The 18,111-nt window shown below is 39.1% G+C and overlaps 1 protein-coding gene across 1 annotated transcript in view; it reads left to right on the top strand.

Annotated features, from left to right (window-relative positions):
• Nucleotides 1–4,083, top strand: part of srd5a2a (steroid-5-alpha-reductase, alpha polypeptide 2a) — a 6,523-nt gene extending 2,440 nt beyond the window's left edge. Inside the window, exons 3-5 of the mRNA XM_080860431.1 lie at nucleotides 1,554–1,655; nucleotides 3,098–3,248; nucleotides 3,853–4,083. Coding sequence (XP_080716557.1) covers nucleotides 1,554–1,655; nucleotides 3,098–3,248; nucleotides 3,853–3,919 — 320 coding nt within the window. The 3' untranslated portion in view covers nucleotides 3,920–4,083. The remainder of the gene's footprint in view (nucleotides 1–1,553; nucleotides 1,656–3,097; nucleotides 3,249–3,852) is intronic.
• The last annotated feature ends 14,028 nt before the right edge of the window (nucleotides 4,084–18,111 follow it).

Genomic DNA, 18,111 nt, shown 5'->3' with positions numbered 1-18,111 from the left:
CAGTGTTTCCAAATTATCTCTATCAATGGGGTTGGGAAGTTACGGCTGGTCAGACTCAAGGTCGGGATAGGGGAGGACTTTTAAGGGCACTCAGTGCCTCTCCCAAAATGAACGTTGACTATTTTCTTACCCATATTACCCAAAACTTTCTTTGTTAAAACTTTCTTTTCATTGCCTTTGGTTGTATTCAAACTGACCTTGAATTTCGTTGACCCGTGGGGAATGTTTTTTAAAATTCAAATTTGTATCAGCATATTAATATCTGTACCTTTAAGTGCCACAAGCACATCACAAGCTTCAGTTTTTTTTTTTTATTGAAAGATTATTATGTAAACAGAGGAGTGCCATTTTTTTTGTTTTTTAACATACTTTTTATTGGTTTAGACAAGGAAAAACATTACAAAGCACACAACAACAATCCCCACCCACAACAGACAGCAATCAACACATACAACACAGAAGGGTAAAAAAAAGAAAGAAAACAAAAAGGGGTTAAAAGAAAAAAGAAATGTCCTCAAGATTATTTAAGGATGTATACAAAGTGCGGTCTCCAGTCCACTACATGTACATAGGAATAATTAAATATCAGTACAAATGTATCGGGGCTATGAAGGAGGTCTGGTCTGACTCCAAAAAGCATCCAATTAAGGACCTGAGGTCTTCTGGCAGGTAGTCTATGAAAGGTATCCAGATCTTTAAAAACAACCCCTCGTTTTCTCTTATAATAGCCACCAATTTTTCATGTGGGAGAATGTTCTCTCTGAAAGATCTCTCTGTACCATAATGTAATAGTTATGGGCACTCTTTAATCCAGTGAAGTAAGATGCCTTTTCGGGCAGATAAGAGGAGCTTCTCAAGGGGTGTGTATCTTTGAAAGGGGAGATGTAGCACCTTAGAGGGGAGACCAACAAGGAAGACACTTGGATCTCTCTTTATCTCAACTTCAAGGACCTCACTGATTACTTTTGCAACATGCTTCCAGAATCTAGCTTTAATTTTGCACTCCTAATAACAATGAAAATAGGTCCCCCTTTCTGATTTGCATTTAATGCAAAGAGGAGAGATGTAGCGATCTATTTTATGCAAAATAACGGGTGATATGCAGCCTATGATGTATCTTACTGAGTCTCCCTCAGTCTATTACCAGTAGATGCTGATCTGATCACATCTATTGCCTCATTTCCAATCATCCTCGATAAATTAAGTCCCCAAGTCACTTTCCCATTTGCAGGAGATATTGGGTAGAAATGTGTCAAAGGAAAGTAGTAGAGAATAAAAAGCAGAAATGAAATGTTTCAAACTTTTGCGGTTCAGAAGATTCTGGATCATCAAGATGAGGAGCAGTGGGAGAGAAGTTAGCAAGGGAGGATATAAAGAGTCTTATTTGTAAATACCCAAAGAAATGGGACTTGGGAATATAAAACAGCTCCTGTAGATGTTGAAAAGACATGAGGGCACTGTCTTTAAATAAATAAATCAAGTATATAAACATAAGAAGTGCCATTTTATGAACACACTGAATTTCCACATGTACGGTGTTTCCTTCTCCGTAGGACTGTTCATGTTTTTCTTGGGCATGGCCATCAACATTCATAGTGATCATGTTCTACGCAGCTTGAGAAAGCCGGGGGAGACAGCCTACAAAATCCCCAGAGGTATTTCACTTGATCTACACATAGCATTATTCAATTCAATTTTATAGTGTCAAAACAATAAAATTGTGTCCGTGCGTGTACGTGTGTGTGTATGTGCCTGTGTGCTTGTCTGTGTGTATGCCCAAGTTGATAGATCTTGACAGTGATCCTGCCAGTGAGAGGATATTTAGAAAAGTGTGTGCGTATGTGTGTGTTTGTGTTTGTGTCTGTGTGTGCCTGTGTGTGTGTATGCTCATGTGCGGGTGGGTGTGTGTATGGTGTGTGTGTGTGTGTGTACTTGTGTGCTTGTGTGTGTGTATGCCCAAGTTGATAGACCTTGACTGTAGCTGTCGCTGAAATATATGCATATTTTCTTTATTTATTAAAATATGTTTGTTTGTTTATTTGTTTGTGTGCTTGTGCATGCTTAATTGTATTTTGCTGATGTGGAATTTTGATATTACATGGTAAGGACACATGTACTGTGCTGTTGAATACGTTAATTGAGTCAAATAGGCTACCATATTCATGTGATCCACTTAACTAATAGCAGGGAAAATTTAAGTTTCGTTCTTTTGTATCTACAACGTGCATGGAGAAGGATGTGTGTGAATACGAAGCGTTTTAGCTGACCTTAACTTTCTGGTTGGAGGGCGCACACGGTATGTTTGTATGTTGTATTTGATTAGTAATGTGTTAAAAGATCATTTCGGAGTTAATTCATAATCATTTACGTGACATATGCTGATGTTATAATGTGATACATTTGATTTCAGTTTTTCACGGTGTTTTGGAGTATAAAAGAAAGTACGAAAGCAAATAAAACTCATCAACCATCAGTTGGAGGCGAGTGGTTAATCTTTAACCAGGAGAAAAGTTTAGGGGCAGCTACATTGACAGTGATCCTGCCAGTGTGAGGATATTTAGAAATGTGTGTGTGCGTGTGTGCGTGTCAGCCTGTGTGTGTGTGTGTGTGTGTGTGTGCGTGTGTGCGTGTCAGCCTGTGTGTGTGTGTGTGTGTGTGTGAGTGAGTGTGTGTGTATATGCCCATATGTGCTTTTGAGTGTGTGTGTTTGTTCTGCTCTCCGTTCTCTTCCAGGGTGACCATGTGGAATGTGAATCTGTAATGATCGAGTACAAATCACTTATAATGTCAACAGTTATGATCGTTATCCAATAGTGCTAACTTTGAAAAGAAAGACCACAAATAAACATGTTTATCAAGTATCTATGTTCATCAAGTATTTATGTTCATCAAATATTTATGTTTATTACATCTTTATTTCCATCTGTCAGTCTTTTAGTTACCCAAAGATTCCATTCCCTAGACCACAACAAGGAGACTCATTGTCATCTGGATACCATTTCCTGTCTGCATGTCAAAGTGTTCTGCTTTCTGGAATTGAATCTTAAATGCCATAGAAACACTGACTGAAACAAAAAACAACAAATGTTTCCCACAGGTGGAATGTTTGAGTACGTGTCGGGAGCCAACTACTTTGGGGAGATTATGGAATGGTATGGCTTCGCCATGGCGACGTGGTCCTTCCCAGCACTCTCTTTTGCGTTCTTCACCATGTGTTCCATCGGACCACGGGCCTACTACCACCACAGGTAGCCCACAACATTTCACTCAAGCCACGTATGACGAGCACAAGCATGTAACCGCAGGTATCTTATCCTGTCATACGCTGTGATGACAAGTCGAATAAGATGGCGGTATGTGTCAGGACAGTGAGCCAATGCTTTGCTTGATGCTTGGTGTCAAAATGAATACTGCTTGTGACAGACTGCCAGGAGGCCACCCACTTATTAACCAACTCACTCTTCAACTATACATGCATACAGCAATAAATACATTTCTGTGATTGCATTTTTTTTTTGGTTAACAAGCATTCCTAACTGGTGGTTATAATGGTGTCAGAAGTAAATAAGTAGCCAAGATTTAGACACTAGCAATATCATAAGTAAACAAGTTGGCAAGATTGAGACACAAGCATTATCATAAGTAAACAAGTAGGCAACCAGCAAAGATACTGAGAAAAGGGAGGCTTCCTGCAATGTTGTTGACTCCTTTAAACCTCTATGCCTTATACAGGTGAAGATGTATAATGATTTATTTCGCTGAAGGTTTTGTTGTTGTTGACATTTGGGGTTATATTTTATTTGGTTTATTTTATTTTATTTCCTCTCTAAGCTCACTCCTTTTGTATTGCAGGTTTTACATTGAGAAATTCAGCGAGTACCCTAAATCAAGAAAGGCCCTGATCCCCTTCATGTTTTGACTGGAGAGATCAGAGACAGAGGCTTTGGATACTGACCGGCGCTCAATTGGGTATCTGAACGTTTTTAGAGAGAAAACTATGCCATTATAAATCAATAATGGGAATAAAAAAAGGATTCACTAAATACATTATGTGGAAATAGGATGTGAAAAGTAAACAACCCAACCCTGTCCGTTCTGTGCTTTAGATTAGAATTCAGGCGTCATCAATGTAGCAAGTGCAGCACAGGTCAATGACCTGTGCAGATGTCATTCACCTCTGTCTACGAAAGGTATGATGTACCTTTTTGATTGGCAGGCAGTCACTTCTTGAAACTACTCTGGTGGTGACTTATTCTGCTGGCTGTAGGCTGAAATAAACTTTTGAAACCTTGACTTTGTCTACTTGGTCCTTCTACAAGTAGTAATTAACGTTTGCATCAGAATCCATCACATGCATTTGCACATGCTCGTTCTTTCTGTTTTGATACTTTAATGGCATTTCCATTTTGTAACTAACATGTTAAGGCTTATCATCGTTACCAGTTATGTTTACAGTATGTCACACCTGAACACAACGGTATTTTCCTACATAGTAGATGTCTCTCAAAATCTCCCACCAACAGAGTAGAGTGTAAAGAAACATCTCCCAGGGAGACAGAGGTGTCACTGACTTCCATCAGCGACGGGTGGCAAAGATTCCTAGTCTCCGAGTGGAAAAGACATAATTCGGCTGATCACGGGCCGGATCGGGTGAGGTTTGCGTCTAGTCTGACCGGTGTGACACCTATCTTCCACTTACATAACGTCTACGTTTAATATCGAAGCCATCAAACCTTATTTTTTCTTAGTTTATATGTCCAAGTAAAGTTAACTTGGGTAACTTCATAGTTCAAAGTTCTAGGTGACTAAGCTGCATTCTTAATTTTAATGATCACGACTGTATCTGCATTTAACATGCAGTTTGGTAAACTGTGAAAACCAGGACAACCCAGTCAGGTGTTTGAAGTTAACTGTATTGTGCCTTTTTGCTTTGAATGTGTGGGGACTGGGTTACAGCAGCAGAGCCAGGGTAGAATAATGATGGACATATACCCCCAACCAAACACACACACACATACCCACACTCAAACACAAACACACACACACCCAGGAGGTAGAGGGACATCCAAAACATTTTAAACAAGTAAAATAGATAGTATCTCAATTAATTCTGTCAAAAATGTCCTCATAGTTAAGGTGTTGTAGCATTGTAGAACCCATTAGTGTATTTATGACCCAACATTGTTTATAACTTGGCAAATGTTGTAGTAACATCTAAACACCTTAAGCATGGTGGAATATTATTAAGTACATATTTATTTCCATATGAGCTAATTATCTACTCAAAGATATTCTATCAGTACAGCATACAGCCACTAGGGGGAGTTCCTATAATGCTAGATATCTCTTCCCGCTCCATGATGTGTTCAAGAAAAAACAGAGTACCATTACATTATTACACAAAATTATAGCAATAATGACTATTTTACAAAAACAACACATTCCCAAAACATGAACACATTATTGGTAGTTCTCCTTTGAGTCTGAGCCAACCCAGTCAGCCGAGTCAGACGATACCTCACACAGGTCTTCACAAGTCATACAATGATAAAAAACACACAAGTGCACGCTGTGACATGATGAGGTTGAAGACCCCCCCCCCCCCCCTACATACACATAAATGCATCCTGGAGTGAAAGGGCTCTAGCAGTGTTCTATAGTCTTAGCCATTCCAGGATCTAAATAGGTTCCAGATCACACAGTGCATGACTGTATAAGTGGATTACCATGTGTGTTATGTTCCCTGTGAATGGGAATTTATACAGGACAGAGGTGCCACCTAGTGGTCACCATAAACGAAGCACCTTCAGCTTTGTACAAAACAATATGCTACATTAAACTTTAGTGAGGAAGAGCACTCATGGAAGCAAGGCCAAGGCATTACAACCTACTGCTTGAAATAGAACAATCTGGTAGACAAATCCCTGAGGAAATAAACACATCAACAGCTTGATTTGTACAATTCATTCTTTATCTGTAGAATAAAAAGGCATTGTGCACCTTTTTAGAATCGCTTCAGAAATACAAACTAAACTTTTCAAAATGATGTCTATCTAGTATTTACATTTCAGGACACCTGGATTCCATGAAGGACCAGGAATAATGTTGTCTTTCCTGATACTGGGAGAAACCACATGTAGAAGGAATTCTTTCTGAATGCAGTCATCATCTGTTCTATTTCCAAGTTATTTCAAATTGTCAAGGTTACAAGACTATGCAGCTTCAGAACCAGCATGCATGGTGGATCACCCTACCCTCAAACATGTGTGTGTCAGGGACGTCAGGACTCAGAATAAGCATTAACATATTTATTGGATGAACAGCCAGTGGAAAGGGAAAACAGGTAAAAGAATAAATGAAACAGGGAGAACGCTCAGAGGATAACTATAGAACTGAAAACGCCAAAACACAGGAGATCTTTTCTTTACTCAAAAGGAGTTACATCACAAAATGTAAAGCCCAGAAGAATTTTCAAAAAGTATGGAGAACTAGAATACCAAGGAAACAATGGAGCGCAGAGCTCAGACAAAACACGTTCGAAGTAACTTACGAAACTGGACAGGAGAGGTGATTAGTAAATCACAGAGAGCTATGTCTGGAAACAATAGAATCAGGACGATACGTCCATTAACCAACAAGGCCAGACAGTGAATGAAGGGAGTGAGGGGTTCTTATAGTGAGCGTAACAGGTGCAGTCCATCAGAATTCAGGTGATCGGGAGAGTGATGCAGCTGGGTGAGTTGTGGCAGGAGCAGAGTTCAGTGCTGGCGTGAAAGTGTGCTTGCATGTGTTCTCACAAGAGAATGCATGCAACGTCTACAGAGCAGACTATGAAATGAATAATATCACCAAACTATCTACTGATGGTGCATATCATTCATACTGCAACAAAGAAATGTTTGCATTGTTATAGCTGTTGTGTTATACACTTATAAACAGTAATAGCATTGTTAAAGCTGTTGTTTTATACACTTAAACATGCATACAGATTTAGCTGTAATGAATTGTCAGAAATCAATCTTCCTACTGGTTGGGCCAGATCTTTAAAAAGAAGGACACACAAAAAATGACCATAAAGAAAGATGTATTGATTCTGCTGCTAACTAAGACGAATTCAAGGTGTACCAAGGATATGAAGGGTTAAACTCCATGTGACTCATGCCTTGACTAGAAACCAGCTGTGTGTTCTATTGAGTCTGTTAACTGCCCTCTTAAACCAGTCGACTCCCTTCTGAATAGGGCTCTGGTTTTCCCTCTGAATTTCCATCTGTGAAAAGAAGAACAGATATAAAATGATCAAAAAGAAAGATATACTGATTCTGCTACTGAGGTAAATATAACAACACTGGCCAAGTCTCTAATCTCTGGGAAGAAGAGCCTAGCATGGTAGCAAAACAGCACCTGTCGTATATGCTTGCCTTCTAATGTCTACACCCATACCTTACCCTAACCAAAGGCCAGACTAATCTAGATGCCAATCATGGCTATACACCACAAACGAGTAAATATATTTAAGATGTCAAAGGTATCTGGCAGGGAAGAAATGGGCTGTACACAATATGTTAAGTCCTAAGTCCCAATGCCTACATTTCAAGACTTAATAAGCGAGAAAAAAGGCCACATTTGCATTATTAAATATCTGTCATTGAACATCTCAAATACACAGACATGTTCCGCTGTAGGCCCTCCTTCAGCATGACAGCAAATGCACCCTTTTCTTTCTTTCTCTCTTGCTATGTTCACAAAGGTTCATAAAATAATGACTAGATATCTGTATTACTAAATGAACATTTATATTTTTGAGAAACACATACACTTACATCAAAGAGCCCACGATAATTATGATGATGATCAATGGTATCACAGTTCCCAAGACGAGGTTATACTCAAACTGAGGTCTGATTTGGTCCATAATTATAACTCGGGTTTCATCAGAATTACCAGCATTATCCTGTTGAGAACACTTCAAGTTAGAATACTGTATTGTAACCCTACAACATCACACACTGCTTCAACGTACTAGACTGATTGTATAGTACGCTTCAAAGGCTACAACTATTTAGATGAGTTCAGCCAGTTAAGATCTGTGAGACAAGCAGTTCTGACACAAAACCATCCCCCACTCTGACACAGGCACGTGCAGAGGGGGGGGCTAAGGGGGCTTGAGCACCTGCCCCTTTTGCCCTTGATGCCCAAAGTGCCCTTTTGTCAGAGTGTTTTTTTTAATTATTATTTTTTTTTTTAATTTGAGTGTGAAAAGTCCGTCTATGCGGCCCAAAATAATAATAAATTTAACGAAATGATAATAATTTACATCTACCTTGGTCGGTCACATGATCCACAACGTGCCCTCACTCTGCCCTGACGTGCCCTGCTGACCGACGCCTCTGATAAGTTTCTCTGGAGCTCCCGTTTTCTAGGTAAGCCGAGTAGCCTTATGATGCCAAATGTGCCATGATGACTCGGGAATAACTCGGTGTAAAGTTTGCTATAGGGGCTTATATGCCTTGTAGAACCTGATAATGTAATAATTTCCTGATAACGTAATAACCCTGATAATGTAATAAAAAAATCCCTCATAAGTCCCTAAAAGATGTAATAAAACCTGATAATGTAATAATATCCCAATAATGTAATAAAGTGCATTTCCCAATAATGTAACAATCGCCATACCAATAATGTAATAAAATGTTACATTAATGGGAAGTTATTACATTATCAGGTTAGCCTCAATTTTGCAGAACCTGATAATGTAACAAATTCCTGATATTGTAAAAACTTTGGTCAGTGCTGAAATGTTGGGACACCAGTTATTCAGACCAAGTAGTGATGCTGTGTAGACAACCACCTACTATTGTTTTGCTCATATTTTGATCCCAATGGTATAGGCCTTTAGCCTCGCAAGCCAAACCTGTACAGCAAGAAGCTGTACAAGGGTCTGGCACAACACGATTTTCAGTGTGGGCGGGATTAACGGTTGTCTGTTAAGTTGCCTCTGCACGCAATGCCACACAATAGGAATGGCGCTACAACCAATCCGAGCGACTGACGAATGACAAAAGACGATTTGATTGGCCTGGTACAGTGTCATTTTTAAGGGACATTGCCACACAAAATCAAAAGAGAATTTGATATAAATCAAATAGCGAAATGTCAGCTATTGATGATCAATGAGGACTTAGAAACTCAATGTTCTATGTGCCCATTAGCTGCCGGTCTATAACATACCAAAATGTTCTCATTATTTCTCTATTAGTTGATTACCACTGAATATCCCTTTCACCATTGTAAAAATTGTGCATTCGCAATCATATAAAATATATACTGTATCTGCTAATAGTGAAGAAGCAGGTCTCTGGACAGCTTCACTGTTTGGACCTCTGAAACTGGAGACCTGATGCTACAGCACCAACCAAAGTTATTATTACAATATCAGGTAATTATTACATTATCAGGTTTTGCAAAATTGAGGCTAACCTGCACTTTATTACATTATCGGGGTATTATTACATTATCAGGTTTTATTACATCTTTTAGGGACTTATGAGGGATTTTTTATTACATTATCAGGGTTATTACGTTATCAGGAAATTATTACATTATCAGGTTCTACATGCCTCTCTCTTGTACGTCGCTTTGAACCAAAGCGTCTGCTAAATGACTGCATGCAAATATGAGCCAAAAATAGTTGATGAACTCCCGTAAATAAACTTGTCAATGTATGAAGTTTGTATCGTTTAATATCGAGCGTGGTCTTTAAATCTGAGAGCATTTTCGTTCATTTCACGTCATGAATTTGTATTGGTTGGTGAATTTTGGGAACGTTATTTCATATCAATCAGAGAGAGAGAGAGAGAAAGGGCCAGATGGCGAGAGCGAGCAGAAGTCTTTGAGCAGAAGAAACAAGAGGACGAGTGCGAGAACTTAAACTGAAACACAGGAAATTTCTGATAGCAACAGTGTATTTGAGTGCGACAACTTAAACTGAAACACGGCATTTCTGCAAGCAACAGTGTATTTGAGTGCAGACAATCCGTTTTGAGCAGGATCTCTCTCCCCCCCCCTCTCTCTCCATCCGTCTCACTCCCCCTCTCTCTCCCTCCCTCTCACTCATTGAAAATTGTATGTTGAAATGGACCCACATTGACTATAAACATTGCACCCTTTTGACAACTTTCATACTCACAGTGAAACACAGCTGTCTACAGTACTTGCTGCCTGTAAAATTATAGTTTAAAGGCCTTGTTCCCATATAGTTACCCCGCTCATTTAAAACCTAATGAGTATTATTATATATGCACCTGTTTGTGAAATGGATGTATTTGTGTGTGTGTGTGTGTGTGTGTGTGTATGTGTGTGTGTTGGGAGCTGTGGAGACACTGTAATGTGTCTGGGGGTATAAACCAACCCCTTGTGACAACACTGTCCTATAGTGTGAAATGAACTCAGCGTCACACTGGTGGAAATGACCGTCACACCAGTGGACATAGGCTATAGAAAAGGCCTAGATAAATACATTTTTACAAATCCGTGCTACATGTGCCCCCTTTTTAACTTTGAGCACCTGCCCCTCCAGAGGTCTCTGCACGGCCCTGCTCTGACATAATGTATTAAACTTGATATGGCAGACAACATATCCTATCGTAAGCCATCATGACAGTTCAGGTCCAATGACAAGACGACAGTGTCATGTTACCATCACTGAATTCTCAAGCTGCTCTCAGAATTTGAGCTAATAGCTTGAGAAAAACAGAATCAGAATTGTTTTTATTGTCAAGTAAGTTTACGCCTTCCAGGAATTTGCTTCGGCATATTTATGCTGACAATAAACATAAAACATTAAACATAAGGAACATACTAAATCATGATGAAACCATAAGAAGCCCCCTGAAGATGATGGCAAACAAGATTCCACCCTTTCCTTTAGAACAGGGGTCTTCAACAGGGGGTACTGCAGGGGGGTCGCGAAATCTTTGGTTGATAAGACATTTTTTTATACAGTACTGTGCAAAAGTTTTAGGCAGGTGTGAAAAAATGCTGTAAACTAAGAATGCTTTCAAAAATGGAAGTGTTAACAGTTTATTTTCATCAATTCTTCATAAATTAACAAAATGCAGTGAAGGAACAGAAGACAATTCTAAATTAAATCAATATTTGGTGTGACCACCCTTTGCCTTCAAAAATAGCATCAATTCTTCCAGATACACTTGCGCAGTTTTTGAAGGAACACAGCTGGTAAATTGTTCCAAACATCTTAGAGAACTAACCACAGATCTTCTGTGGATGTAGGCTTCCTAAAATTCTTCTGTCTCTTCATGTAAACCCAGACAGACTCGATGATGTAGAGATTAGGGCTCTGTGGGGGTCATACCATCACTTGCAGGACTTTCTGTTCTTCTTTAAGCTGAAGATAGTTGTTAATGACATTGGCTGTATGTTTGGGGTTATGTTCCTGCTGCAGAATACATTTGGTGCCAATCATACGCCTCCCTGATGGTATTGCATGATGGATTAGTATCTGCCTGTATTTCTCAGCATTGAGGACACCATTCATCCTGACCAAATCTCCAACTCCACTTGCAGAAATGCAGCCCCAAACTGGAAAGGAACCTCTACCATGCTTCACTGTTGCCTGCAGACTTTCATTATTGTACCTCTCTCCAGCCTCCAGCGAACAAACTGCCTTCTTCTACAGCCAAATATTTCTAATTTTGACTCATCAGTCCAGAGCACCTTCTGCCATGTTTCTACACCCTAGTTTCTATGTTTACGTGCTTAATTCAGTCACTTGGCCTTGTTTCCTTGTCGGGGTAGAGCTTTTTGGCTGCAACTCTTCCATGAAGACCACTTCTGGCCAGACTTCCCCGGACAGTAAATGTCTGTACCTGGGTACCACTGGTTTCTGCCAGTTCTGAGCTGATGCCACTGCTTGAAATCTTCCGATTTCGAAGGTAAATAAGCTTGATGTGTTTTTCATCAGCTGCATTAAGTTTCCTTGGCTGAACACTGCGTCTACGATCCTCAACGTCTTCTTCAAAAGAGCTGGAACTGCACATTTTGAAACCCCTGTCTGCTTTGAAATCTTTGTCTGGGAGAGACCCTGCTGATGCAGTATAACTACGTTGTGTCTTGTTGCTGTGCTCAGTCTTACCATGTAAATGTATAAAAAATAAACATTTATTGTTTACATTTTTCAAAGCATTCTTAGTTAATAGCATTTTTTCACACCTGCCTAAAACTTTTGCACAGTACTGTATATTTCTAAAAAAAATTCAAAAATAAAAATTCAACCAATTTTTTTCCCACAAATTTAAAATGTCTTCCAAATCAGAATTGTATTTATTCCCTTTAAATTTACATTAACATAAATAGAACGTATAAATTGACCGAGAAGACGTTATCTTTCAGTCCAATCGACACATTCAGCTACCCACAGGAGCTCTCCCAAGCTGGGCACCGGTTCACTCACAGCACCTTTCATGCAAATACGACAGCACAGGCACTAGCAAATCAGATCACGTTTCTGCTCAAGTCTAAAGCGCGCGAAGATCAAAAATAAAAGATGGTGGACCAAACTCCATAGCTGGTCTTGTTTGTACCTCTAAATTGTTAGTTTGACATTTTTTGGCTTAGATTTATAAAAAATAAATAAAGAGAAATAGACAATGTACAAGGTCAAAAAACGTTAATTGTAACTGAAAAATAAGTCTGAGAGGATTTGCGAGGTGTATGAGCCCCCTAGCTAATGTTAGTATGCTACTACCTACAATCTTAACAACTTGCTAGCGGTGTGATTGTTTTGTTGACCTGTCAATCTCACTATAACATCTATGTTGTCAACACAACTCCATGCGCCAGACTCCTCCTCCGTCATCCGTTGGATCGTGTCAGTCAGGAGTTATTGAAAAGAAGATACATCTCACTAATGTGGGAGGATGTGTGCCATCGACAGATGCTTGAGGATTCACTGTCCCTTTTTTATGTATGATGAAATAAAAACATTTATCTGTGAATTATTCTAATAAGTTGTTATTAATTGTTAGCTCAGAGTTGTTTGCAAGATGTATGTTTATAAATGGCAGTGGCACGGCAAATTTATATAGTAGGGGGTCCCTGCTCATCTCGCCATCAGTTTGGGCCTCCCTGGCCTGAAAAACGTTGAAGACCCCTGCTTTAGAATTTGCCTGCAACCTCTGCCATTCCCTATACTTTAATCCCGCTGCAGTAGATGACATCATCATAAATAACTGTAATTCGGCTGTGGTGGCCTATAAGAGGACATGAAATCTTTCTGAAATTTTCACGAGAGGTGGATCTTGATCCTGGGACATCCCCATTAAAATTTCAGGATGATCCGGATTCTGGATCCGGATTTGTGTACCTCCTTGCTGCAGGTCAGAAATCTCGGATTGCTCTTGTTTCTAATGTTTATTTTCTCTCTAATGTTTGTTTTTCTCTTTTAAAGATATTACCCAAATATCTGCACTACTCCCTGATTTACAGCATCTGCATCAGTAGAGGATTAGTGCACAAAAAAATGACCAAACGTTACCTGTGCCTTCACTGTGAAATTGTACTGGCTGGCTATAGTGTAATTCAAAGGTTCTTTGAGAAGGATTTGTCCAGACCCGCTAACATCAAATGTTTGTGAAGGTGGCTGTGGAAGAGTGAATGATGTAATTAGGTTAATTGGTTCTAAAAGCAAAACTAAGGGGTTTTCCTATGAAGCTATTTAGCCAATTAGCTAAAAGCCATCTGACTGGCAATGTCCAACACCAACAGTTCCACAGATGGCACTGAACAAAGCTAACTTGCTAACTTATGCTATGATCATTAAAATACAAAGTCAATAGGCTAGGTGGCTAGTGGGAACAACAAGTATGGTAATTTGTCTTGCACATAACCATATCAAGCCATAAAAATTATTTTGGGGATGTCACATTGTATATTACTTCCTTACAAAGCCTTAAAAAAACACCCATAATGTGCTTATAAATAATGAGGAAGTAAAAAAGTCATTCTTTAAATGTTAATACAAATAAAAAGTCTAAAACTTTTTACCAGACAGTTCAAGGGGTGCCATAGACTCCCAAAGGTAAGATGATTTAAAAGGTAGAAACATAATGTCTACCTGAGAAGCTTCTCTGCTTGGCTCCCAATGAAAAGTAAAGTCGTTTTCCAACACTAGACTCACCTCAATGCTATAGGTGATGTGATTGTGCTCTGGACTGAAATCAGCATCCACTGCTTTCACCTGGACCACAACCTTACCAACAGGTGACGTCTGGTAGAGGAAGACAGACAGGAGATTATAGGACCATAAGAATTCACTACAACACACAATAAATGAAAACAGTTGTGCTATTTGCCTCTTACCTCTGGCGCATTTTCCCTATATTCCTCCTTCTCAAAGACTGGGGCATTGTCATTCAGATCTCTGACAGTAAGTGTTCGAACATTCTCCACCTTGACAACAAACATAATCAGCTCTAAAGATGTGTCAGATTATGCTTAGTTAGTGATATGTGCATTTCCTCTACAACTTACCCCATTGGCTGTACAGATGATTCTGTAGGACACTAGTGTCTTTGTAAAAAGAAAAAGGTAATTAGTGGATTTGATCCCATTAGGGGGATTAGGGGATAAGGACGTGATCAGGTCATGGTTAATGAAAGTTTAGAGTAAATTGTATTTTTGTAATTGTATAAATGTAAGTTTTGTTGTCAATTAAGAGTGAACCATCCAAACTTAAATGTAAAGCTTGTTGGTTGTTCAAAGGCTGTTATATAAACCAAATCATTGATCTGATTTATTCTCACCTTATTCATCTTCAAACTTGAATCACCTAAAAACATCATGATTGAGAAAGTGCCCTTACTTCTCGTAATGCCTCTGTGCCCAGTGGTTTCTTTGTTCTCACTGTGGCATTTGTGACGGAACTGATGAACTCTAGAAACTCTGAACACTGAGGACATAGAACCACCAGTTTTAATCCACCATCTGGAACGCCGAGAATGATCTCTATGTCACCTGTTCTCATGCAGGAAAGAATAAATCATAATAATGACTGGTGATGGGCTTGAAATCATGACAAGATAAACTATGGACCCGGACAGGTATTAGTAATAGTAAAGGTTTTAAGTGACATATTTATTTTGTTGAAAATGAAAAAATAATTTTGAACCCACAACAGTTGTACGCACATTAAAAACTATCATCAAATTAAAAAGGGAAGAACAGTTTGAGGGAACAAAAATCAAATTCACAAGGCTAAGATGTAGGGGTAAAATACTGGGGTAGTTGGGATCAGAGCTAAGGATGTGGATTGTGAGCAGCTATTTAGGCATACGAGCTTAGCCAATGAATGGGGAGAGACCCGTAATTTGCAATCGGATGGTAAAACAGACATTAAATATAACAACACACCATTTAAACCTTACACAAATGGCACATAGATTTCGAATACTCTTTCGTTTGCACACACTCTTAAATCCACAAAACAGTTTTTGTTTCAGAGGTACAGTTTGAGTGCTTTTAGTATTGTGAGGCTAAATTGTCTCATATGACACACATAAACATGTCCAAGCTATATCTGCATCGTCTCAAATGTCAAACATCATAAAACTAGAATGAAAGGGGGACTACAAACATTCGCTAGCAGCCTGCACTTTATCACTCACTAACTTACTTACTCACTCACTCAATCACTCACTCACTCACACACACACACAAACACACATTGACAGTAAGAGACCAAAGTCTTCTCTGAGCCAGCTCACACCTGGTATAAACATAAACGTTTCCTGGGTGAACCGAACACAAACCCCAAGTACGTCACTTCACACATTTCCCCGTGCAATGGCCAAATGCAAGTTTTTTTTTGTGCTTGTATCCCTGATTGCTGGTCTAATGCTGTCATTCTTACCGGCAGGAGGTGCAATCGGGAATTAAAGTGCATAAAAAGCCTAGTCCTCATGTAATAAAAGTGTGACTGTTGTAAAAAAGTGGACAGTGTGTAGCCTTCATGTATTTGAGTTTCGTTCATTTACAGTCTGTTTACATTTGAAATGGCCTGTTCTACAGCTCATAGTTTCATCCAGCTCACACATGGACCCACACATCATTGACAGGGTTCATTCAAGGCAGGTCGTAAGAATCATAGGGATACTTTTCTTGTAACAAAAGAGCTTTTCTTCAGAAATAATTATTCATTGTCAGTAAATCCACGGTGTATCTTAGCACAATGCTAAACTATAGCTACATACACACACATTGCTAACCTGACAATTATTTTGCTTTTCTAAAGAATTTAAACAATATTTCTTCTCAACACCGTGTGCCCAGTTGCTGAAGGCTGTAGATAGTAATAGACACCAAGTTCGCGCTTTACTGTCAGAGTCATTCTCTCTCACACACACACACACACACACACACACACACACACACACACACACACACACACAAACACACACACACACACACACACACACACACACACACACACACACACACACACACACACACACACACACACACAAAGCAGTAGCCTAACCTCACAAAATGAAGTAATAACGTGTTATTCTGTTTCCAATTTACCACATTATACAGATGCTTGAAATGGCAAAGGACAATGCAGTGACCATGACTGTACCTGTGTATCCTTCATCTATTCCCCCCAGATTCACACGTGAACCTTTTGAGCAGTCTGGTGTTGTCGCTATGAAATGAAAAAAGACATAAGAAAAAAATGTCATCATCATATCAGCATTGCGTAGGTTTCATCACCTTACAAATGAGCTTGTACAGTATATCAATGTTCATTTTTTCCCCAACTTTATTTTTTTAATGCCACTGTCATTGTAAATGTCTCATGTTCTGAACTGAAATCCATTTAGTACAGAAAAATGTACCGTTATAAATTGGACAACACTGCTCTGATCACAAACATTGGTGGAAATATCTCAAATAGAACCCACCTTTTTTATTTACAACTAGTTTTAAAGAACTTTGTATTTTTTGCTTTGTAAAATAATGTAAAATCTTCTTTAACCAAAAACCAGAAAAAAAGAGCACAATTAGGATGCCACTTTTTGAGCATGACCCAATTAGATTTTTAGTTTGGTACGTACAATTTCTAGGTGATTCCAGGTGTACCTTTGTTTTTAAACACCACTGTCACTGTCATGTCTCCTTACATGTAATCTCTCATATTCTTTCAAAAACTGAAATCAATCTATTAGAGAAACTTAAAAAGACGACTACAAAGACACAAAGACACTCAGATAAACTACAAGAAAAATACTCTTTCTGCTCTCTGTACTCATGCTGTGGAAGGCTGGGAATGATGTTTGTGATCCAACAGGCCCAGAAGACAGCAATCAAGACACAGCTAGATCTCCCCATAACAGTTGCAGCTGAGTAATCGTTCACATATCAAATAAACAGCACTTGTTGTCTGACAAGACAGTTTAGTAAAAAACACAATATTGTTAAAACATCAAATCCTTTCCCCTATCAACTATGTAAAAGTGAATTCCTCCTGAATGATCTTGTCCCGTCCCTGTCCTTCCTGTAACTGATAGCAAAGTTCAAAAGCCTCTTACTCTTCACAGTCATATTTTTTAAGGGCTCGAAGAGATGGTGTCATAAAAACAAATATTCTACACACTAACTACAGTTACTGGCACATGAAGCAGGACAAAAGGCCTCAGGTTTGAACCTGACTGGCAGGGACACCTAAAGTATATGTTGTTACTTTAGCAGTGCAGTGGTAACAAGACCATTATAATTTGATTTATAAAACAGATGTGTGTATTGCCTGGTTATAGCACACAATAGATGGCCCTTCTTCTTCAGCGTTTCTCATAGGGTTACTGTGAACATGGACACACAGTTGTGAATGCAAAGGGTTATCAGTCGGCCGTAAGCGGACATGTCCTTACGGCGTGGGGTAATTGTTCTGATTGAACACAGCAGGTCAAGCAGATCATACAGCGTGAGCACTGACTGATTTACCGTTTAATGTGAAGAGTTCCTACAGTATGTTAAGTGTCCTTAATGTTGCCGTCTAATTTAATGAAAACTACTTATCATGTAACTACGTACTATTAT

This window comes from Sprattus sprattus (assembly GCF_963457725.1).
Source record: "Sprattus sprattus genome assembly, chromosome: 1".
NCBI lineage: Eukaryota > Metazoa > Chordata > Actinopteri > Clupeiformes > Clupeidae > Sprattus > Sprattus sprattus.
This window is presented reverse-complemented; position numbering and strand designations above follow the sequence as displayed.